At 35.5% G+C, this 26,179-nt stretch overlaps 2 protein-coding genes across 2 annotated transcripts; one reads left to right on the top strand and one right to left on the bottom strand.

The window, feature by feature from the left end:
• Positions 1 to 11,912, top strand: LOC111504950 (uncharacterized). The gene is made up of 7 exons (XM_074176869.1): positions 1 to 187; positions 1,049 to 1,210; positions 2,900 to 3,030; positions 3,610 to 3,862; positions 6,357 to 6,494; positions 6,669 to 6,893; positions 11,781 to 11,912. The coding sequence occupies exons 1-7, from the start codon at positions 73 to 75 to the stop codon at positions 11,903 to 11,905; spliced, it is 1,149 nt and encodes a 382-aa protein (XP_074032970.1). The 5' UTR covers positions 1 to 72; the 3' UTR covers positions 11,906 to 11,912.
• LOC111504952 (uncharacterized) lies at positions 11,898 to 26,179 on the bottom strand. Its single transcript, XM_074176870.1, has 6 exons — positions 26,054 to 26,179; positions 25,857 to 25,987; positions 22,858 to 23,116; positions 20,536 to 20,694; positions 13,534 to 13,719; positions 11,898 to 13,075 (listed from the first exon to the last, which is right to left on the bottom strand). The coding sequence occupies exons 2-6, from the start codon at positions 25,890 to 25,892 to the stop codon at positions 12,951 to 12,953; spliced, it is 765 nt and encodes a 254-aa protein (XP_074032971.1). The 5' UTR covers positions 25,893 to 25,987; positions 26,054 to 26,179; the 3' UTR covers positions 11,898 to 12,950.

Here is a 26,179-nt window from a genome sequence, read left to right as displayed (position 1 = left end):
ACCAAATAAAAAAAATGTGTTAATGAATCTACCTTTCTCAAAGCCACAAATCATTTCGAACATAACACAGCAATGGGTTTCTCATTCGTGTCATTCCGAACTGTGTTTCTGTTAGTTTGTTCCGTTTTTAACATAGACGCAGCAGGATATTTCGAAAATGGAACTGCCCTGGAAAGAACAGCCAAACGTAAGTAGTTATGACACTCGAAATATTTATTGTACTAGTCAGAGCAATAAAATTAAATTCAAGGATATCATTCACAAGATATCTTTCATATTAACATCGATTATTATACTTCATCAACGAAACCAAAATCTTTCAATAAATGCACGAAAAAATCCAAAGAAACACATCTGAGGGGATGTCAGATGATATAGCCTGATCTTTTTTTCATAGCAGTGAACCTTGCTTTTGCATTCTTCGTTCTACTAGATATAGGAAGAATGATCGGATTGGTGGAATTGGCCGCGGTGGTAGTGCACCCGACTCACGATCGGAAGAACGTGGGTTCGATTCCTTTCTCGACCAGATATTTCTCTAGAGATAATTTATCTGGTTGAAGCTGGGATGATTGTGCAACCGTGTTAAGAATCACACGTTAGAAGGTAAGACCTCGTTAGTCCCTAGCTCGCACAAGTTTCTCAACTTCTAAGAGTTGTCGTTCGTATGGGGGCAACAGCTGATTAACGAAAAAAATAGAAACAAACAAACAAACAGAGCTACAGGTGAAAGGCTTGGGGCGTGGAAATCATCGACGGTAGTTCAAGGTTGAAAAAATTAATATATAAAATATAGAAAAATAATCGTAGATGAAAGTTTTTGAATATTTTTAGCGGATAAATATCAATTTTTGTTTGATGAACATAAACTTCTGAAGTCCTTGTGGGGGTACCTCCGCGACCAACAACAAATACTCACATCACTTTATGGTCTCAGAGTAACGTTTGTTGAAAAAACTTTCAGTTTCATGAAGATTGAATTGTTTTCAACATTTTCATCAGAGAGTGTTATTTTTGACATTACTTAATAATACGTTTCTATTTTCAGAGTTTTTTCCATTCTTTCCCGTGGGTGTAGTAAGATTCGAAAATGGTATCTGTACTGGATCAGGAAGTTTAGATGGAACATGTTATACAAGGAGGCAGTGTGCCGACTTCGATGGAATTGGATCTACGAGCTGTGCAAACGGCATAGGAGTATGCTGTGTCAGTAAGTGATTTGGTATTGAAAAAGAATTATTGTCATGTTATCAGCTTCCGAGTAAATTTCACTAGTTCGGACTTCCATTGTCTACTATATAAAATGATTTGAAATCCCTGAAACAACTAAAAAGGAAAAATTAAAAATGAATAGCTGAAAATAACAATTCTATTAACCAAAATAAACCTGAAATGAAATAGTAGTGAAATAAAATACAAGTCAAAATAGAACAATAAAAATGAAGGAATGAAAAAGGAAAATAAAAATAAAAAGTGGAGAGATTCCAAGTCATATTAGTTCACGATGTTTCGATTGTTAATATCTACAATCGTTTTCCGGTGATGACTGGACTGATTCCTCCGAGAGATGACTATTTATAGGTGGTTCGAGTATTTTCACTTATCCCCGCTTTCCATTTTCCGCTTCACTGGTTTCGTGGGAGATGACTGTTTGGCGGGAGTTGGCCATTTTTCGCTTGATGATGGGTTTCCATATGTTGCGTATTTCTACGCTGGCTTAGATGAATACGTTGTTGGACAACATGTAAGCGGCTTCCTTGAATTTTCTCCTAAACCAATGTTCCTCTCTGTGCAAGATATCAGCTTTTGACCACTCGATGTTGTGTTGATGGATCCAAACATGATCTGCTATTCCTGATGCTGCTACGGATAGTGTTACTGGATCTGAATCAGGTTCTGATATTGTACTTGGAACCAATTCTTCTAATCATCTCCGATAATCCTCTGATGTAGGGAAGTGCAGCACTGGTTGTGATAGTTCCTCTTCCTTGCGAGGCTCCTGCTGTCTTTTAGCCAAGGACTTTTCTACCATCGCTTTGGAGTAGCCATTCCGTTGAAGATCATTTTTGATGATGTCTAGTTCCTTTTCGAGACCTTCCTTCGTGTTACAGAGCCCGAAAGCACATATCAGAAATGCACGATGAACTGTGGCTGCTCATCGTCTTGAGGATCAACTCAGTATACCTCAAACTCCACTGATTAAGAACTCTTTCATCTGGATAACTTCGTTTATGTGGAATGAACTACCTGAAAACGTGTTTTCAAATGAATTTATTCTTCAGTTATTCAAATCCATTGTGAATGTCCTATCCATTTATTGAATTGCCCCACTTATGAACAAATTTGAAAAACTATATCAACCTAATGGAATCATTTTTATGCTCAGAAATGTTATTTATAACGGTGGCGGCATCCGATACTGAATAACTATTCTTTTAAAACATTACTCTATTTTGATGAGGAACAAATAGTCAAATAGGCAAAAATTTACAAGAAACTTTTCATAACGTTCATAACGCTTTTCCTCTCTCTGACTTCGGAAGTATTATCATACAAACATCAGAACTGCAATACTTTCCTCGACGTTCGTTTCACCAAACAAGTTAGCATCTTCAGGAGATGAAGAAAACTGACAGTAAACATAAACATATACTTCACGTCGTGAAATCGCAAACTTGGTTGGTGAAACGCCACTTTGAGAAGAGTATTTCAGTTCTGGCGTTTGGGAGAAGTGCTCATTTTGAAACTATTTCGTTCCTCTGAGGTTAATAATTTTGTTCTCTCAATAATTTTTTTTGAATGTTTGATGAATATAATGACTATATTTATTGAATCCAACGATATAAGGATATAATTATGTGAACTTTGTCATAATTTTCAAGTTATAACTTTTTTTCAGTTCAGAGATCTTGCGGGGAATCAACTCAACTCAATAATACTTACTTTGTAAGTCCTGGATTTCCGACTGGGTTTGCAGCTAGTTCTGTTTGTACATATACTATACAAAAGATCGATCCAAGCATATGTCAGGTAAGTTGAAGATATTCAGTTACATTTATTTTGCAAGGATAGAACACACGCACTACAGGAAAAACCTTCAGGAGCTTTAAGAGCGGCACCTGTGCGAAAGAAGCAATTCATGTTGGATGTGAATCGCTGGAGAATAAATTCATTTAGAAAAACGTTCTCAGGGGGTTTTTTCCACAAACACTCAGTTATTCAAATGAAAAAGTCACAACGATGAGTAGCCACAGTTGTGGCTACTCATCAGTTATCATTTAAATGGTTCATGAAGCTAAAAGTTATATACATTCGAAAAAACGTCAACCAGTCTTCAGGAAAGAATCTAAAAATACTGTTCAGTCCATTTCCTGAAACTTTGGTTGATTATAGTTCGTGAAACGATTTTGTTATAAAACAAACTCGAATACATGAAATTTTCTTGCTGTCAAAAACCGAAACCACGAAGTCTACGCCAATGAAGTTGCAAACGATGGATAGTAATTATTATTTTGAAAAATATTTTTCATGAACAAGGTGTACATTCCTGCAGTAAAAAATATGTATCATCTGTTAAAGTTATAACTGGTTGTTTCTATCATTTCACAGGTTAGAATCGACTTCCTCACATTGAGACTTGCTCAGCCAAATATAATGGGCGTTTGTAACACGGATGCTTTGATAGTAACTGGGGGAGCTTCTAATGTTCCCATTTTATGTGGAGAAAATACAGGCCAGCATATATACGTCGATTTCAACGGCAACACCAGCATTACTATATCTATTAGGAGCAGTGGATTGTTTGCTTCTAGGGCATGGAATATAAAGGTGTCCCAGATTGCCTGTAACTGCCCTTATAGAGGTTAGTGAATTACCATTCTGATTTTTACTATGAGCAATAACAATTTGGTTTCTGTTTATGAACATAGCTTCCTGAGATTTAAGTACAATCAAATGTCTTCTCAGATATAATCAATACCTGCTCCATTGTGCTTCTTGGAATCAAAAATCAGCACATCAGTGGGTAGAAAGTCAATGACAGTTGAAAATATTTTATATCAACCCAATTTTTCATTAAAAATCATCTTACTCATTGATCATTACCTATATATAATTCTACTTCCTAATATTAAAGTCATCTACAGGCTGATTCACGGTGGATGGCACATTAAACGTGCCATCCACCGTGATGATGTATGTAAAACTGCATTTCAACAAACATCAAAACAAATTGATGATATTGGGATTAGAATTGCTTTCCCATCCGCCATATTCTCCAGATCTGACCCCTGGTAATAACATGAAATCCAAGAACATCGAGAAGTATGAATGACGTCATGGCAAATTTGGTGTTGACTGGAATGTTCGTCGGGAAAATGCAAAATCAGGGTTTTGATGGAGGATATATCCATTTGAAGCTTTTTTCAAAAAGATTGTGTTGATTATAGCCTGAAAATTTCAAAATGGGAACTCGAAAATCAGATTGATTCCACTTCAATGAAATGAATTGAAAAACACGTTTGTCTAATTTCAACTGGCTATTGAATTTTTACGTTGATTTCAATACAATCAAAAACGATTTTCAAATGTTCGTCAACTCAACGTCGTTGATACTGTATACCGCAGTTGTAGACGAAACGTTCAGCCAAAAGTCTGCAGAACACGGCCAACATATTCTGTCATATTCTGAGCATTTATGATACAGTGCTTTTCTTTAATATCCCTCCCCATGTTTTATTTTTCGAACCGGTCAACTCAAAAACAATAACATTTGGGATAATGAAATCAAAGCATGAATACTTTATTTTGAAGAAAAATTGAAAGATTAAACTTTCAAGCTGGCGACTGGGCGTCATCTGGGAAAAAAATGTAACGAAAAGGGAGGTCTTATGACACATCTTTTTGAAGCTCCTGACAAATGCTTCACAACCCTATAATATAATGTCAATATCTGCAACTACAACAAAATGGCGGAACTTCAAGTATTTGCCTGAATACATTGACATTTAACTACATCATCACTACGAAATGGTTGCTTTGAAGTTCTTGACATATAAAAACTCTATCCAATATTCCACGCCGAACATTTTCGAACACAGTAACGTCAATATCGCTACTAATATTTATTATTCTCTGCCGTATATCCAATATTGAAGCAGGTTCAGTTTCGTACACATTTTGCTTCAAATAGCCCCATAAAAAAAGTCCAAAGGTGTCAAATCTGGTGAGCGGGCTGGCCAATTCGTAGGACCTCGACGGCCAATTCAACGACCGGGAAAAGTAGCATCCAAATAGTTTTTTACTTGCATGGAGTGATGTGGTTGTGCTCCATCTTATTGAAATGAAACATCTATATCGAATCCATTAGGATTCGCTTCGACGATGTCGGTGATGAGAGGGTCAACAGTAGTTTCCAGCAGATTCGAATACAGTTCCCCTGTTGAAGGTTGATCAATAAATACAGGTCCTACAATATGGTTTCCCAATATTCCTGCCCAAACGTAAATTTTTTCTGGATATTGGGTATGTGTTTCCCGGAAAACGTGAGGGTTGGTGTCACTTCAATAGGTAACGGCAATTTTGTCTGTGAAGATGCCTTGCAATGGTTTCAATTCAATTTTGTATGGATGATACCTATTCCTCTTCAAAAGTGTCCACACAATAGAAGGAGACACCTCACAAACATTCGAGACGGAATAAGTAGACTGTTCAAGATTTACTACCATCTCACAAATTATTTGCACTTGCTATTCTTCCGGAATGGACTGATGACCTAGGGGCTTTTTTTTATGTACACTACCGGTAGTTGCGAATTTGGATACTACAAATTCCCTCAAATATTTTCTACAGATAGGAAGATTCGGAAATCGTTTATTGAAAATCCTTTCGGTGTCGTGAAAGTTACGCGTCGCACCGTAAATAAAAATCGCTTCAAGTTTTTCCTCCAATAGACGAGAATCGACCATTTTATAGATTGTTGATTGTTTTCTAAAAATATCGATATTAATGTGTTTGTCTTCAGGAAATTATTAAATGTTCCGCCATTTTGTAGTAGGTGAAAGATATTGTCTTCATATTCTAGGGTTATGAAATATTCGTCAGGAGCTTCAAAATGATGTATAACAAGACCACCCTTTCTATTCAATATTTTTTTCCAGATGGCGCCTAGTCGCCATCTTGAAAGTTTCATCTGTCAATTTAACTTCAAAATGAAGTATTCATGCATTGATTTCATTATCCCAAATTTCAATTTTTTGAGTTGACCTGTTCAAAAAATAAAAAGGGGGGGGTCATTAAAGAAATGCACTGGTGTAATGGAAATTGTATAGTTTGTTAACCATACTCTATTTTTATAGCTCCTTCTGGGTGCCTGCAGTTCTACAACACCACAACTGGGACAGTGACAAGTTTCAACTATGGTTCTGTTGCACCTCAGAACGGCACCAGACAACTCGTCAATATGAATTATGGAATTTGCGTTGCCACAATAAGAGGTGACTATTATTGCTATTTTATTAAACTATACTCCAGCCTTTTTCAGAACTGTGGATATTCTTTCATAGAAATGAACCTGTTAATTTTTACTTCAGCAGTTTTGGAGACAAATTACTTTCTTGAAATTATAACCCCAAACTGATTTTCATGTTGCTACACGATTATTTTTTCAGGTTTTTGTGGAATCCAATGGGCTCAAACCGCTGGTACGATGACCTTTACCGTTTCGGACAATACTTATACTTTCATAGGAGATGGAACAATAGGCACGGCGGCGGCTCAACAAACCGGGGCAGCATGTACGGCAGATTTTGTAGTCATACCTGGTCCCATTCTTCCCGACGGCACTGCTTTGACTTCTGACAGATTTTGCGGGAATGCCTTCGTGACACTCCAGAGTAAGTATATGATAAAGGAACATTCAGAATTTTTCTTGGAAGGGCTGAACTGAACCACACATTTTTTTTATGGAGACCCATGTGTAAGCAGTATAATAATAATAATAAAGAAAATAATGATAATAATACTGATGACAATTATAGATAGATAGATAGATATTTATTTACCTATGTAACTCATACATGATATGGTTTATAGCAAGTCAATCACAATTAATATATCATATTGAATGAATATATAATAACATTATCAAAAAGCCTTCAGGTATACAATATAAAATATATCACAATCACATAAATTGGGTAATACACGTCAAAATTGAAATTTTGTCTGAATAAACTCGTCTCTAGAATAAAAACAATGTTCGAGAAGATAATTTTTTACATTAATTTTGAACAATTTCTCGTTCATGGATCTAAATTCGCAGGGCAATTTATTATATAGTTTAAAATCTAATGAATTTTTCTCAGATTTGGACAACCTGTAACGTGGCAATACTAAATCATCAGCCGTAGCAGCCCGGGTAGTGTTATGATGCAGGCCAGAAACTTTTGTATATTCTGCCTTTCTGAATGGATTTCTAGTAAATTTTGGTATATATACACACAAGGGAGTGGTAGAATCCTCATTGTTTTGAACAGTGGTTGACAGTGGTCTCTATACCTAGCCCCAGCTAATAGTCTCATTGCGCGTTTTTGTAACCTGAATATTTTTGAGGAATCAACAGCATTACCCCACAGAATCGCACCATAGCTGATCACAGAATGAAATAATCCAAAATAAACATTTTTTAACATGCTCGAATTGAGGCAGTACCTGAGCTGTCTAAGCAAAAATAAGAGACTGGATAGTCTCTTACTCAATATATCTATATGAGGAGTCCAGTTCAAACGATCATCTAAAACAACCCCAAGCAATTTAAAATGCTTACTTAACGTGATCTGATTATTACAGGAAATTATGAGGTTTTGTGTCTTCCCTTCATTCAGTCGAAGGTTATTGAACCAAGAGAACCAAGCTTCCGCTTTAGTCATCAAGGTTTCAGCATTATCAAGAAGACGTGAAATGTTGCTGTTTGAACTGATGAAAGAGGTATCATCCGCAAATAGGACAATTTGACATTTCGTCCTCATGTGAAAACATAGGTCATTAATGTAGATGATAAACAACAGGGGTCCAAGATCAGAACCTTGCGGTACTCCATGTTTTATGATTTTCAGTTCTGAATCAGAACTGAAACAGTCTTCAAACAGACCCAATAGAAATAAAAAGTATATTGACTTTATAGGAAGGATACACATGGAATTCTACATATAGCAAGCGCCAAACGTGATGGCGAGCGATTGCATAGGTATAGACTCTCTCAACCAAATTACTATTGGAATACGATAAGCCCCTTACCGGAAAATGTCGTACTTATAATCAGTTTCAATTTGGGGAGCAAATGGAACATGACTTCTTTATAGTTTCTTCTCATATTTGATGTGGTATTATAGGTACCAACACAATACCAAACACCAACAGCATTAATAATAACAATAATAATAGTTTATTAGTTCTCAAGATCACATCTAGCATAATATAGAACGAGTCAGTAAATTACAGTACCAGTTTAAAAAAATATTCATAAGATAAATTAATATTAAAAACGTTTTACACAAATTGTAGTCAATATAATTAATATAGTTGTTGATGTAACTAAGTGCATAAAAGCATGTACAAGGAATCAATATTGGTGGTTAATCATTTGTAATTGGTTCTTATTACTATTTCTTACATAATACAGAACAAGTCAGGTGTCAGGAACAATTTGTCCACGCGAATTTTCGATAATACAAATAAGAGACTTAAATTATAAACAGATTACAGATCATACATAAAAACACCTAAAAGCAATAAAAACAAGTGGTATGATAAAATATAATATATGAAAATATGTATGCGTGCCTACATAAAATATACACTCAGTTAAAATATATGTCTCCTAAATACTCACTTATAGAGTAGTACGCTTTTTTAATAATATATTTTTGACTACTATTTTCAATTTATTCAAAGGAATGTAACAGTTTGATAGATGATTGAACAAAATTATTACCAGGTATTTTGGGCAACGTTCTGTTTTTTGGAGACGGTGATTTGGCACTGTTTCCCAGCTCTCTGAATAAGGTCAGCTCTGTTTTGGCCTATATCAGTATATCCGTGACATACAAACAATGAAAAGTCAGTATTTTCAGCTTTACAAATATATTCTTACAGCTCACTCTTCTGGCCACTCCAACGATATTGCTATTTTAAGTTTTTCATTTACATTGGAGGGCGAGTAACGATACGCCTCTGTACAGAGAATTTGTATGTCTCACAAGAGCTGTAGTGGGGGTAACATTGAAAATGAGTTTTATGTGCATGGGGCGGGCTCACCATCACGTTTGGCGCTTGCTGTAACTATATTATACTGAAACCAATGATCATCGTATTCATGAAATATATGTGAGATAAATGAGATGAAGATACCCAAATATATAAAAGTTCATTAAAGTCTCTTTATCTTTTTGGACGACATTAAATAAAAGTTAATCATTTTTATATAATTGATGTTTGAATAACATGCGGCACCATGAGTTTTCGAATCTTCTGAATGGCAGGTAGCACGGATGCCATGAACAATACGTGTTTTGTTGAGTATTTCGTTATTCCATTCAAGATCTTTGTTGTTGTAAACATATCATGAAAGAAGAAAAAGTTATTGTTTTTTTTGTAATTTGTTGTTTGAATAATACGCACATTTTGTGAATCTATAAAGTTTTGGCTTTCATAATCCTCGCAAACTGAAGTCTATCCAAATCCAAGATAGAGTAAAACAAAACAAAACCGAAGCGTGATGTTCACGTGATCGCCCAGTGTCAGATGGAAAGGGCAGCGTTCATTGGTGAATTCGCCTTCTTTGTACGAGTTCGGTACCAGCACAGGATTGTAATCAGTCGTTTGCATGTTTGTGTGGCGTGCGTTATAGTATATTGTTTAGAATTGTTTTTCAAGATGTACAGTACAGACATTGCTGATGACACTGTGAGCTATCCTCTGAGTTCAGCCAGGAAACGATCCAAAAAAAGACATTTGAGTGAAGTGATTTTAAATGTGTTCAAGAAAGAGATGAAAGAAATTGAGACATCGACTGTCAACGAAGTCGTATCGAAAGTTTCCGATAAAATTGGAGTGTGTTGCGCTTCGATTTACAATGTTTTACAGGAATATAAACAAAATCATACATTTTTCAAACCGAATACAAATCAGAATCGTCAAACCATTATAAAATCAATAGATGATGCTGATAAAGATGCAATCAGGAGGAAAGTGCATGAGTACTTTTTCAGAAATGAAATACCCACGATAGACAAAGTACTCACAGAAATGCATGAAGATGTTTTATTGCCAAGTTTTGAGCGGTCAACATTCCATAAAGTATTGAAACATTTGAATTTTGTATGGAAAAAACTAGGGCGCAATAGTTCATTATTGGATAGAGAGGAAATTGTGTTATGGAGGAGAGAGTATTTGACCAAAATTAAATATTATAGGGAACAACAGAGAACAATTCATTTTATGGATGAAACCTGGGTTAATGCAGGTCATACTACCCCCAAAGTATGGGTCAATGAAACTGTGACCTCATCTAGGAGGGCCTTCCTAGAGGGACTATCCACCGGATTAACAAATCCATCAGGTAAACTTTTATTTATATTAAGACCTGCCTCAATCCCAATATATAAAAAGTAACCCTCGTATTTGTTTTATTTACTTACATACCTCTTCATAATTTCAGGTAAAGGAAAACGACTTATTATTTGTCACATCGGCAATGAGACCTGTGGTGTTTCGAATCGAAGAAAACTGGAGATTATCACGAAGAAATGAACGGTGAATCTTTCGAACAGTGGTTTCCCAAAGTTCTACCCCGTCTGGAGGATAATGCTGTGATTGTAATGGACAATGCACCTTATCATTCGCGACGGTTAGAGAAGATTCCGACAACGTCTTCAAAGAAGGTTGAAATCCAAAATTGGCTGCGATCAAAGAATATTAGCTTTGAAGACTCAATGCTAAGAGTACAGCTACTAAAAATTGTCAAGGAGTGCAAGCTTGAATACCAAAAATATATAGTTGATGAGATGGCGGCAGGCCAAAACAAAATTGTCCTTCGCCTGCCTCCATACCACTGCGACACCAATCCCATCTAGTTAATATGGGCGGATGGAAGAATTTTGTAGCTCAGCATAACACCACATTCAAATTCTCAGATCTCAAAGTACTTTTTGATGAGGCTTTGAAAAGAGTCCCAGCGGACAAATGGGAGAAGTGTGTTCGGCATGTGATATCGGAAGTCGAGATAAAGATGTGGAAGCTTGATAACATAATAGAGGCACAAATCGAGCCACTGATAATTCATATTGGTGAGGATGACACTACTGATGAAGAGACAAATTCATCCAGTTGAATAATTTTGATTAATATTCCTTTTGATGTTACATAAAATAAAAATTATCAATAAAGAAATAATTACGTCTCTTTTCATATAATGCATGAGTGCGAGGTGAAAAATCCAATGAAAATCTTTTTATATTACACATATTATCTGCATTTTTCCCGTTAAACTGCAAAATTTGTGCATTTCACTCGTTATTATACAAAAGTTTTCCTAAGTATGATATAGCATTTGCGATCAACAAGATGTTGTTTCTGAATACGACCCTGGCCAATTGTTGGGATTTTCAATATCATGTGCGTAGGGCATGTCAATGTTTACATCCACTCTATCTTGGATTTGAATTTGCTTTACAAAAATGAACTTCCAGATAGAATAGTCTCTAATGGAGATTTTTTTTCAGCTTTTTCTCAGCCCTTCGTGATGACGGTTGTGACAAATGGAGATGAAACAGGTGATATGGGAAATGCAGGTTTCTCCATGACTTTCACCCAATTGTCTTGTGGAATGAATATTTTTGTAGGATGAAAGAAATGAAAATAAAAATTCATTCCAGTTAGTTGTTTGATTTACTGGGCACACTAATATTCCATAGACTCATTTGACAATTCATCATAGAAGAAGGTAAGATTCAATACAAATGGAGTAATAGATAGTTGAAGTTTGGTTTCTATACATCAAATGCTAAAATTGGAGGTTAGGACGTGACGAACCAAAACAAATGCATTTTCAGGTGAATCTTATAGAATCTTTTCAAAGTGCTTGAAAAAACCTTCAGTTCTATTCTTGCAAAAGTTTCTAATTTAAAAATAATCGAGTTTTGTTGAAAATAATGTCCTCTATATTGTTTGGCGACACATAAACGTAAGAATCACACTATGAATACCACTTCAATTAAAAGTAATCCAAACTAATTTATTAATCTCTATTCATCTGATGAGTTTTAGAATTTTGACGTTCGAAGTGCTCAGTTTAGAAAAAAAAATAGCTTGAAGTGAATAGATCTGATTTTGCTTTTTCATCAAAATAACACACTACCACATCGTGCTTCTCATAAATTATGATAATTTGAATCATGACACTTTTTTTTACCTAACTGATACATTTTTACCATTTCTGTAAAACAACCTATCAAATTGTCCTTTCAATTGAAACAAGTACTATCGTTGCCCCATATCACCTCAATTGAAATATATCCTAATTACCATTTCCATCATCATGAATCAAACTCGACAAGGAAAAATTATTCATATTCCTAATCCTCAATATTGGTTTTCAAATGTTGAATAGGTCTTCTCGTTCGAAAAACTACTTGTAGGTTCCGTTATTCTTTTGGAGAAAGTTCTTTCCGTTTCACCAATATAACGTTCGACCAAGAACCACAAGTCAATTCACATACTTCCCTCTCATCTGATGATGGATATGATGAATTAGTAGATAGTAAATGACAGAGGCACAAAAAGTCACATAAAATATTAGCTCTGGTGAATAACCCTCTAATGATTTTTTCTACTAACTGAATACACATGAATTTTTGGAAAACTTCAATTTAATGAATGTGTATTATCAATGCTCATCCAAGGAACATATTGTTTGCACATGGTAACTGCATGAAACTGAGAGAAAATCCAGTGTTAGCAACATCATTGACTTCATCGCCGTTTGTGACTACAGTGAGAACAAATGGTTTGGATGAGGCTGAAAATAAAAGAAAATTCATCACGATAATATTCACGGGATTTATGAATAAGTAATTGTCATTATTTTGCATTTGGAACTGTACATACTATGAGCAGTGGTGATAATCGAAACAGTGTTTTGAAAATTTGTCGACTGAAAATCAAAGAAGCGGTACCCGTCGATTTTGAAAAAAAATGTTGTCTGCATTTTTCTCAAAAATTGTTTTCTCCTAGAAATTGACCATTTCTAATTCAAATAATAATTTCTATATTCATTTTTTGGTATAAACGTTAGATATTAGATTAGGATCAGAGAGAAATAGTTCAAAAGATTTAAATTGGTGGATGTAGCCGTTACTACGTGGTAGAAGTTCATCATAAAAAATGGTAAATAAAACTTTCCCATTTTTCGTGACTCAAAAAACACAAACACCTAAGTACCTGCATGCATACGAATCATACAAAATGTATACTCACTAACTACAGTGTTCAAAGATGTACCGCAAAATCTGTCAGAGTTGACAGCTGTGCCGTTTTGGTACATAGGATTCGGTATCACTATGAAGTCACTGGTACAATCACCATTGGTCAGTGCATCAAAACCAGCTCCTGGTATTCCTGATACTAGGAACCCATTTGAACTCCACTGAATAGAACAGAAACCTTGAATGGGGAAATTTTTGTCAGAAAACTGTTTCAGTTATTATTTACTATATGTGGAACAATGTAGAAGGTTCTGTAGCACAGAACAAATGAAAGAAAACAACAGAGAAACGAAATTGTTATTTTTTAGGAGCCAGAACCTTCAATAAATTAATTAACGAAATGAATGGTAATAGTCACGAAAAGCATGGGATAACAAAGTAATCAAAATGGACTGTAATTCATGGGTTGATATACATGAGAAATAACTGTCCGAATATCAATCAAAATAAGGATACTTCACGAATGAATATATTTTGAAAATTTTATGGTATTTGCAGTTTTCAATTGATAATGGAGATATCAAAAGCAACTTTTGATATCTTCGTTAGGTTGTCCTTTGAAAATGATGCCAAATGACATGCATATGACCGATCAAGTGATTTTTCTTCCCTGTCAAATTTGACATTTTTTCCAAAAAATGTTCAGAAAAGCAGTTATTGCTCGAAATTTCGAAAATCGGTGGGGAGAAAAGATGATTTTTTTTTTCATTTTTTACCCATATACCAATTTTCAGCTTTCTAGTACAAATTTAGTTTTTTTACAGTTTTTCGAAAATTTGACATTTGCCGATTTCTCAAATTTAGCCAAACCTCAACAAAGTTAGTGCTTTTTGCCCAACTCATCTTTCCAACGCATTTTTATTACCAATTGCAATTCTAAATACAACTTATTTCGCAAAAATTTAAAACACCAGAAAAAATTATGCCAAAAATGATGCAAAGTTGATACAGTTTTTAAAAACAAATAGATATTTCACTTTATTTCTACTTTCTGCGAAATAGCTTGATACATAAGCATAATTAAAAAAAATATCAATGAAAAGTCAATAATTTATTCTTTACTGCACTTTTCAGTTAAACTTTGATTTACTAATTACGAAAAATTACAACGCAATTAAACTAAAGGAAGGAATTATACAAAAGTAATTTCACATTTACTAAATATCTTTCATGAGGTATGAATGACCAAAATCACTTCAGAAATCAATTTAGATTTTGTTGCCTAGAAAACTAAACCGTAAAAAATTCTAACAAACATCTGTTAAAATAAAGTTATAATTTAAATTAAGAACACTAAATCAAATCGAAACATATGCCTAAACCATGTAAATACCAATAGAAATACAAAATAAAAAGTCACATTTCGGTGTGCCTTCCACCACATCCAATGCAATCAATTGTCCTTTTTAAAACATCTTTAACTGCATTCTTTATACTACGGGGTTTCGTGCTTACAACACATTCTCGAATAACTGTCTCTAAATGGTTTATATCTCAAAAAGGTCTTTGCTTATACACCTTCTGTTTTAAGTAACCCCACAAGAAGAAATCTAGTGGGGTTATATCAGGAGATCTAGGCGGCCAAAAGTGTTCCATATTGCGACTGATTACTTTGCCCCTAAATATTTCCAAAGGACGCTCTTTGACCACCCTTGTAGTATGAATAGGTGCACCATCACACTGATACCACACAACATTTCTTACTTGAAGGGGCATATTATCCAAAACTCCAGATAGTTCGGTATTCACAAAGTGTAGGTAGTCCGCAGAATTTAAATTATGTCTAAAAAAGTATGGTCCTATAATTTGATCGTTTAATATGCCACACCATACATTCGTCTTGAACGAATATTGATCTCGACATTCGATTACGAAATGTGGGTTTTCTTTTGCCCACCACCTGCAGTTTTGCGAGCTCACAACGTCATTTGAAAAGAAGGTCGCTTCATCTGTCCATAAAATTTGATAAGGAAAATGATAATTTTCTTCTTTTTCCTCTTGAAACCAAAAAGAAAAATACAAGCGCATATCGAAGTCCCTTTCTTTTAATGTATCGATAAATTTCGGTTTATGAGGCGTAAATTTAATTTTGTGTAAAATACGTCGTACACTCTGTTCTATCTGCAATATCTTGAATACTTGTTTTTTATCTTCTACGACATCCAAACATATTTCAAATTCCACTTCTTCAGTATGTCTAGAAGGCTGATGGGCATTTCTAAAATTACTCTCAACCGAGCCAGTAGATTTAAACTCAGCTATTATCCTACTAACTGTTGACTGATGAATATTTCTTGCAAGATGTCTGGCATTGAAAATATCAGCTACTTGTCGGTGACCGGTATTCTCGCCGCATATTAAAACGATTTCAATTTTCTCTTAAAGATTCAGCATTTTTAACAACACACTAGACAACGAATAAGCTATTATAAATCCAAAACTGATAAACACTATTTTGAGTTATTCAACAAATGTCATATGACAATAAAATATTTTGCTTATTATTGACTTTTCATTGATATTGTTTTTTAATTATGATTATGTATAAAGCTATTTCGCAAAAAGTAGAAATGAAGTGAAATATTTATCTGTTTTCAAAAACTGTATCAACTTTGCATCATTTTTGGCATAATTTTTTCTGGTGTTTTAAATTTTTGCAAAATAAGTTGTATTTAGAATTGCAATTGGTAATAAAAATGCGTCGGAAAGATAAGTTATGCATAAAGCACTAACTTTGTTGAGGTTTGGCTAAATTTGAGAAATCGGCAAATGTCAAATTTTCGAAAAACTGTAAAAAACTAAATTTGTACTAGAGAGCTAAAAATTGATATATGGGTGAAAAATGAAAAAACAATCATCTTTTCTCTTTACCGATTTTCGAAATTTCAAGCAGTAACTGCTTTTCTGAACATTTTTTGGAAAAAATGTCATATTGGACAGGGAAGAAAAATCACTTGATCGGTCATATGCATGTCATTTGGCATCATTTTCAAAGCACAACCTAATGGGGATATGAACAAAAAAAAATCCCATTTGATGCGGACTTTATGTGTGACACTGTATAATTATTTTGAACCTGTTGTTTCATATCTCTGTTTTAATTGATTTTGGAAATCATTCAGCTAATTTTAAATATGTTATGAGGTTACATTTTTATACATTGTTTCAACTTTCAGTCAACAGATATCATCGAAATTTTTCATTCGTTCGAAAGACCGATCAATGCCATTATATGTGGAATATAACAGATGTTCGAATGTTCAAATGTCCACCAGGACTTCTCTGGGTGGAGCGCCTCCGAATCTTTCAATTTTCCAAGACTCTGGACTGAGGCTCAATTTGACCAATGACATAGGTTTTGTTAGCTTTGAGGACCACTGCGGTTTGTGGCTCATTCTCATACACCTGCGACTCAAGAGAACCACACAAGAAAAAGTCTAAAGGGATCAAATCGCACGACCTAGGTGGCCAGTTCACATCACTTCCACATGAGATGACAATGCCCTCAAATCGCTCCTGCAGAATATCCAATGTGCCATGAGCTGTGTGGCACGTAGCGACGTTCTGTTGAAACCACATATTGTTGGTGTTCAGATCATCCGATTTCGACCAAAAAATGTTGGTAATCATCGACCTATAACTTTCGCCCTTGACAGTGATGGCATGGCCAACGTTGTTCTCAAAGGCATCTGGACTGTTTATGCCGCCAGCCCAAAATCCATACTAAACAGTGACTTTCACGGAATGTACTGTACGCTCTTGGATCTCATATGGATTGGTATCGTCCCAAATTTGACAATTTTGTTTGTTCATGTACTCAATCGTCCAGAAACGGACCTCATCGCTGAAGATGATTTTTTCGATGAAGATTATGGTCAGTTGCCAACTGCTTCAGAGCCCATTCATCGAACACACGTCTTTGTCTATGGTCGTTCAGCTTCAGTTTCTGGTTCACTTGGATTTTATGCGGGTGCAGGTCCAAGTCACGACGCAAAATTTTCCAAGTCGTGGTCTGCGAAAAGCTTAGTTATTGAGAGCGACGCGAAATTGACTGCCTCAGATCTCGCGTTTCGTCAACGTACGAACGTAAAACAATTTTATTATTTGCACATTCTGTTGAATGTTATATCCGTCCATTGTAATTTGGCAAAACAAACTGAATGAATGACAACTACTTTCACAGAAGTAGCTTCAACACTCAGAGTAACAAAAGACAATAAAGAGGTGCCTTTTGCATCTTTACATTGAAGGCAGCATAACTTTGTTTACGGGAAGTGAGTTGAACCATAATACAGTGGAGGTTGGTTCAGTTGATAATCGAAGGGATATTATACGGGGTGTAACTGAATAAGTGTAAAAAATTTGAGGAGGTGATTCCTCATCGAAAAAAAGGTAGGATCTTTCATATGAAGAAACTTCATTGGAGCATCCCTTGTTAAGATACAGCCCCTTAAAGGGGGTACATAAAATTTGTACAACAATTTTTTTCACAAGCACTGAAGAAGACACTTGTCCAGTAATTTATTTGGTTTACCCCATGGTTGTGAGGGGTGGAAACCGCAACAACTAAAATTCATTTCCGAAGTAACTTTTGTCTTGTCATTTGTCTACCATTTGAAAATTCTTTTACGATAGCCTTTTTCATTCCGAACAAAAAATGTCTCCTGGGTTTTTTTGCCCTAAATGAACCAGTTCGCAACAAAAAATCATTTTACGAACAACTAAAGAGATACATCATCATAAATGCGAACTGGATTTATTGTTATTTAATTGTTAGTACCTCCATTAAACGATTGAAGGGTAATAAACAAAACTAATTTATCAATAACAAAACACACAACATGTAGAAATCATAGTAAATGTTCAATATGTCTACCTTCAGACATTACGCATGCGTCTAGACGTCGGCGCATTGAGCCACGTATTTGCTCAAATATTTCTGGAGTCTCTCTGATTACCCTGCATGCATCGATGATGCGGTTTCTTGAATCCCCTACATCGCGAACAGGAGTATGATAAACTAATTGCTTCAAATGGCCCCAAATAGAGAAATCGAGAGGATTGAGATCCGGGGATCGAGCGGGCCCGTTCTGTGGTCCTCCTCGACCTATCCACTGATTTGCATATGTTTCAGTTGAATGCTGACGTGCTACTTGACTAAAATGGGCGGGAGCCCCATCATGCATGAAAAACATATCCCTTTTGACGCCCAAAGGAACTTCCTCCAGCAGTACTGGATGCACTTCTCTCAAAAATTTAACGTATGCCTCACCATTTAATCGAGGAGGTAGAAAATGAGGCCCAATTAAATCATCCCCTATAACTCCGAGCCACACGTTAAGAGAAAACTGTTCTTGATGGTTAGTTTCGACAATAGCGTGAGGGTTTTCATCAGCCCATATGTGGTCATTATGAAAATTAATAATCTTGTCCCGAGAAAAACTACATTCGTCTGTGAATTCTATCGTCTTCAGAAAGTCACAATTTCTTCTAATCATTTCCAGGTTTGGAAAGTCTCGCGGTAACAGTGACTGTACTCGTTTCAGATGGTAAGGGTATAAAAGTTGTTCCTTCAAAATTCGAAATACCGTCATATGATCAACATTTACCTGAAAAGCAATCTTTCTAGTACTGGTAGTAGGTTGTTCTTCAATCAAATTAAGTATTGCTTCCTGAAGCTGTGGTGTTCGTACTTCTCGATGGCGACCACAAGCCTGCGTTTTCTTGTCGAATGAACCATATTCTCGTAATCGTTGATGAAGTCGAGTAAATATTATATGTGAAGAATGCTGCCGTTCAGCATATCTTCTAGAAGCTTCTAACCCATACCCCTGCGACAGACCGTAAACGTAATGCATATCAGCCATTTCCTCATTTGTGTATGCCATTTTAATAACAAGTGAATTATTAAAGGAACAAATTAAGAACAGAACAACAACACACAATTAGTATTAATTCAATTTCGAAAATTCACAAACTGACAGCGTCATACTAATTTAAGTGTCACTATCGCTAATAGCGATCTACTAGATAGATTAGTTCCGTATTTTCGCATTTATGACGATGTATCTCTGTAGTTGTTCGTAAAATAATTTTTTGCTGCGAACTAGTTTATTTTTTGACATTGATGATACCAATTTTGAATGAAAACACATAATAATATCAAACCTCAATCGTAATTATAAATGATCATGATTTCTAATCGAAAATTTTTTATATCGGACCTCACAAACCGTATCACTTGTTTATCAAATCTGAGAATAAATCACAAATTTCTTCATCTGATTTTATAAAGCATAGTTCATTACCTTCGAAATTAACATTTATCATTGTTATGAATTAGTTCATTTGAAATAATTCAATTTTAACCCAGTAAACCCCACGCTTTATTAAGCTATACATAAATAAAAATCTAGTAGGTGGTAGAAAAACTGGCCTCATTTCCATGATCATTAATGATAAATAAGATTACCTGTAGGAACTTTTTGAACAGAATACATTTTCACGTGAAATGATTTATTTTATAAATATATAATATCTCTCCGAATATCAACCGCCACTGTTTTATGGTCCAATAACTTATTTCAAATGTAAACAAACTCTCCTTAACCCCTCATTACCCGCCACACCCCTAGCCCATAAGTTGTACAGAAAAGGATAGTACGATACCCGTTTCAAAATACATGTATTGAATTGGTATGGGCATGGCAACTCTATGTCTTATTATTACTCTGAGCTTCAACATGATGGTCGTTTTCAATTTTCAAAGTCAACTGACTAGAAGAAAAGATATATTTCATTCTTCCAGTAATTTTTTCAGTATATTGAAAATGACTGAAATTATACCTGAATTTTTTATTATCATTTTGTATTCTTTTCACGCTGGGAGAAAAAGTATTACAGAACAGATATTGAAGATGATTGAAATAATACCTGCATTTCTTATCATCATTTTGTATTCGTTTCACACTGGGATAAAAATTAATACACCTACCCGGTAACATTCCTACACATATTCCATAATTTTCATTCACGAGTTGTCTGGTACCAGGAAGACCAGTTGTTGGATCTATAACGTTGCTGCCTACTCCATAGTTGAAACTTGAAACAGTTCCAGTGGTTGTGTTGAAAAATTGAAGACATCCAGAAGGTGCTGAAAACGATCATTCATCAGTTTCCTTTCACTTCACGACCTGATAAGGATATATTCTTTTGAAGAAAGTGTCACTTTTTGCCGGTCAGCAAAAAGCTGACTATAGCTGCTTATCGTTTCGAGGTTCAACTCAGTACACCTCGAACTTCACTGTTCAAAAATAATGTTTCTAAAAACATTTTTCTAAATGAATTCAATCTCCAGCGATTCAAATCCAACGTGAATCGCTACTTTTGCATAGGCACCGAAGGTTTGCCTGTAGTGCTTGTGATTCGTCATTTCAAAATGATTTCATGTCGTTTCAAATTTATGGTTATAGAGTATAGAGTTATAGAGTAATGAGGATCGATGAATGATTTTATAACTCGTCCATAGTTGGTGTTGATTATTTTATTAGTTTTGAGTTATTTATTTATTTTCTTGATCTTATCACCGTTGAATTATTGTTGTTATGGTGTTGTTGAAAAGAAAAGAGTTTGAACGTAAATTTGACATTGTCAATAAAATAATTGTCCTGACTAAAAGTGGATATTTTTTTGGCACGAAAGTTTGATACGAAATAATAGTTGGTCTGTCACCCAACATAACAAAATGTTGGCTTTTGAAAATTCGTTCCGGCATCTGGTTCATTTTCGTAGTGTCAAAAGTCTACTGGCATCAGAATACAACAATGGTACCATTCGGAAAAGCAAAATGATCACTGAAAATACCACTTTCTTATATTGCTTGCATTTTTCAAAATGATTATATAGTTGCTTGAATATCTCAAAGTTCTCAGATTCCTCACGATCCTTAGAACTTCAAAACGTAACTTTCATCGATAGTTCTAGATCCAAAGAAAAACAGAAAGATTTGACAAGTCTATAACAGAATAGATGGATTCTGAAAGAATGAGATTCGCGTCCAGTATTATTGGTCGACAAATTTCAGTTGTCGACTCTTTAAACATGGGCAAAAAATCATTCGACGCATATGCTTGTGCAATAATGTCTTACTTTCCAGTGAAGTAACTCTGCTTATTCAGTTTTCATGATATCGTGTCAATCTAGACATTAACTTCACAAACAAAATGCAGGTGATCACTTCATCTGTTCATACCCTGCAGTGGAGGTGTTAAAGAAGTTGGGTGTCTGATGCCTCATCTTGAGGTGTGTGTGAATATTCGTAATGAAAGGATATTTAAGTCTGAACACACTCAGAGTCACTAAGGAAGCTTTCCAGAAGAGAAAGATCAAAAGAAGTAGCATCTCTATGAATCTGCCATGCACCAAATTTCCCAATCAGTAATACCAGAATCTTCATCATGATAATATAGGAAGCCCCCTAAGCAGTTCAGGGCGATTCACTTAAACCAGAGGTAAAAAGCTCTATATGTTGTCGTCAGACAAAGCTGATGATCTCATACAGAAAGGTTGTTGCAGTTATCCAGATGAGAATCTTACACCTTGGACATCCAAAAACCTTACTATCAACCAATTGGCTATAATTCCTTCAGAATGCCATTTTGGTAACCATAGAAAATATTGGAGAAGATGGTCCACAGAGACAATTCCAGAGCTACTCATTCCGTCCTGTATGGCTGCAGGGTACTTGATAGGAGAGAGAAAAGGGAACTTCTTTCACCTGGTGGGGCAGTTAGAATTTTGCAGCTATAGTAGGGCACCTTTTTGAAAGGTTGTTGCAGTTATCCAGGTGAGAATCTTAAACCTTGGACATCCAAAAACCTTACTATAAGCCAGTTGGCTGTACTTTCTTCAGAATGCTATCTTGGCTACCATAGAAAATATTGAAGAAGATGGTCCACAGAGACGATTCCAGAGCTACTCTGTCCGTTCTGGATAGCTGCAAGTTACTTGAGAGGAGAGAAAAGGGAACCACTTTCGCCTGGTGGGGCTGTTAGAATTCCACAGTCACGGTAGGGTATCTTTTGAAAGGTTATTGCAGTTATCCAGGTGAGAATATTACACCTTGGACATCCAAAACCCTTACTGTCAACCAATTGACTATAATTTCTTCAGAATGCCATTCTGTCTAATGTAGTAAATATTGAAGAAGATGGTCCTCATGAGTTGTAGAGGAAGATCAAACTAATATAATTTTGGACCTATCTACCATCTATTAGACGAAAGGACTTTAGAGAAAGTACCAACTATGGTTCCTTACCTCGGGTTGGACAAGCGCATGCGATCTGCGTCACTAGAAAGTTCCAGACGCGTCCTAAAGATGGTCCTGTAGCGGAAGTTGTGATAATGAGGTTGATGGTATCGTTACCATTGAAATCCACGTAAATGTGTTGGCCGGTGTTTTCTCCACAGATTACAGGAACTGAACCTCCTCCTCCAGTAACGAACAAAGCATCGCTGTTACACACGCCCATAGCATTTGGTTGAGCCAAGTTGAAATTCAAAAAATCTATTCTGACCTGCAGGAAGTGTGTCGTTAGATTTTTCAATTCGAATGAAGAAAATTGCAATAATTGAGAATAATCCTAGTATTTTTCAAAGAATTTTTTTCTATTTGTGCAAAAGCCATGATGTTACCTAGGTGGCTCAGTGTGTTATCAGCATGATTTACACAGAACACGAGGCTTATGACCAAGCAGTCGATGCCGTTGACACCCAAGTGAAAAAAAATAGCTTTGTTTATTGGAGATATAAAATCATTTCAATTTCACGAAATATTGCACTCTTTCACTAAAAGAATCTAATTAAGCCTGTCTGATATGTTATAGAATTATTTTTCAGATAGAACATGATATTGCAGTAAAAAATCAAAATACATTTTTCAAGCTCAGGGGAGTCAACATCAAGTCGATTATAGAATAAATGTGGCCAATGTTGAATTTATGTTGTGGTTCCACTAGTTAATTACCGAAAAATCAATTAGGATAATCATCATTTCTGGAGACCTTTTGAAACAAATGATAACATTACGTGTGAGGAATCTGTGTCAATCAACAGGGATCCGGAATTTGAAAATAAGGATTTACATGTTCAAGTTCAGCGAGTAATTTTAAATATTCATGAATGCTTGAAGAAGGAAAACTGTCACACTTCACAGAATGATAATATTGTGAATAGAATATGCGAGTTAACGAAACTATCTCGTTCGACAGTTCTTCGAGTAATTAAAATAGGGGATGTCATTGACCATGCAGTGAAACGAAAACAAAGGAATAAAAAATTCGCAAACGTTGATGGTGCTACAAAAGATGTGATTCGGCGAACAATTTATGGTATATACCAAAAAAATGAAGTACCAACCTTGAAAATGATTTGGTATAAATTACTCGACTATCCCGATTACAATTACAAATCTTTAGAAACTCTACGAGGTGTCTTATTGTCTTGTGGTTTCAAATATAAAAAATTGACCAATCGGATGGTTATAATGGAAACGACACGCATTGTTCAACTCCGACAAGAATATTTGAGTAGAATGAAAAGCTACCGAGAATCCAGCAGACATATAATCTACCTCGACGAAACTTGGTTTGACACCCATGATGTTGTCAAATAAGGCTGGGTAGGGGAAAACGTGTTATAATTTTGCATGTCGGGAATGAAAGTGGTTTCGTACCTAACGCTTTGCTTCTGTCGACCAAAAATATAAAAGATTCGTCTGCTGATTACCATGAAGAAATGACTGCGGCTTTATTCGAAACCTGGTTCAGTGAGCAGCTTCTCCCAAATATTCCTCCAAACTCGGTTATTGTTATGGATAACGCTCCGTATCATTCTCGGTTATTGACTACAATGCCAAACAATAACCCAAAAAAAGCAGATATTGTTGATTTCATGGGAAATCATGACATGGAAATACCCGAAAAGATTCCAACAAAAAAGGTATTACTTGCGACCATAAAACAACGTAGTTTCAAAAAAGAATATATTATTGATTCGATGTGTGGAAAACGTGGTCATATTCTCTTACGTTTGCCCCCATACTATTGTGTGTTCAATCCAATTGAAATGGTTTGGGCCACAATGAAAGAAAGCTTGCGGAAATTTAATCAGTCACCGACTTTGAATGATGTGGTGCTTGACAATATAAGGCGAGTGGTGAATGAAGTAGGTAATAGTGATGTGTGGCCCACGTTATGAAAGAAGAGAACAAATATTATGTGCATAGTTCCATAAATCCGATTGTTATTCAACCCGATGATGATTCCACCTCATTCGAATATAGCGAAGAAGGATTTTGATTTTTCTAGCAATTTTGTTGGCCTAAATTATTTTGTAAATATATGTTTGACGAGAATTCGGTGTGATTATTTGTGTTTTCCTTGTATTTTAGAGTTTTCGACTCGGAAATCAACTACCTTAAATTTCGAAGTTTTTCATAATTACCCATGGTGGAAAAATTCAGTTGAGATAACTTTTTCATGGAGTGATCAATTGCTATAATTGTAAGAATAAGTAACTGAAAAACTACCACTAAAAAATAATATGCCGACGTCTATGTCGGGAATTCCTTCTCTGTGCTGTTCCAATTGGTATTGGAAATACTATAAACAAAACCAAGTAATTGTTGACTTTATTGAGCTATATCTGTCGGAACCTTGCTTATGGCAAGTTAAATCTGCTCATTAGTAGTCCCCGTTTGAATCCTAGGAAAAAGCTGAAGGAATGAACAATTGAACTGCACTTCTGTGTACATCTCAGTTCTAAGTTTTAAAAACAGTTTAAACTATAAGTGCATGGCCGGCCTTACAAAGGTAAAACTATCAAAGGCGAGTATTATGCAATCTTATTGCAACGTTTGAGTGGAGGAATCAGGCAAAAACGGCGCATTTGGCTTAGAAAAAAGTGTTACTTCACCGTGACAATGCACTAGCTCACAAATCCATTATGCAATAACCAAAATTACCTAATTGGAGTTTGAATTGCTACCTCATGCACCCAATTCGCCAAATTCAGCTTCCTCGGATTATTTTCTATTCCCAAACTTGAAAAAAAGGCTCAGTGGTCAAATATTTTCCAACGATAAAGAAGTAGTGTCGGCAGTTAATGGCTTTATTGAGGAGCGAGACAGTTCTTATTATAAAAAACGGTATCGTAGTGTATAGAACCAGAAGGAGATTATGAATACATTTTTTCAAAACTTTTGTGTTTTCTTTGTTGAGCCGGGTATTTCTGGGACTACATAAAATTTATTAATACCTGACATATATCAGGGTTGCATCTCTGTATGGTCATAGTGCATCTGGTACTTCCAGTCACTGGAGTTGGATAAGCAGCATTTGTGAAGTAGGTACTGTTGTAAGAAGATGTCTCGCCGCAAGTTCTCAAAACTGAAACAATTGAGAAATCGCTATCTTACCGCAAAGTTTGAATGTGAAACATTTCGGTTGACTCACTGACACAACAAGCTCCTATTCCATTAGCACAATTTCCGGCTGGCGATCCATCTATATCCGTGCACTGTCTCCTTCTATAACACGTCCCTATTAAGTTACTGTTTGCTGTACAAGGGCTGTTTGCAA

This window comes from Leptinotarsa decemlineata, unplaced genomic scaffold (genome assembly GCF_025532065.1).
Source record: "Leptinotarsa decemlineata unplaced genomic scaffold, Ldec_3_MD MMD2_tig00002082_RagTag_RagTag, whole genome shotgun sequence".
NCBI classification, from domain to species: Eukaryota; Metazoa; Arthropoda; class Insecta; order Coleoptera; family Chrysomelidae; genus Leptinotarsa; species Leptinotarsa decemlineata.
Note: the sequence above shows the minus strand (reverse complement) of the source record. Positions and strands in the feature narration are given on the sequence as shown.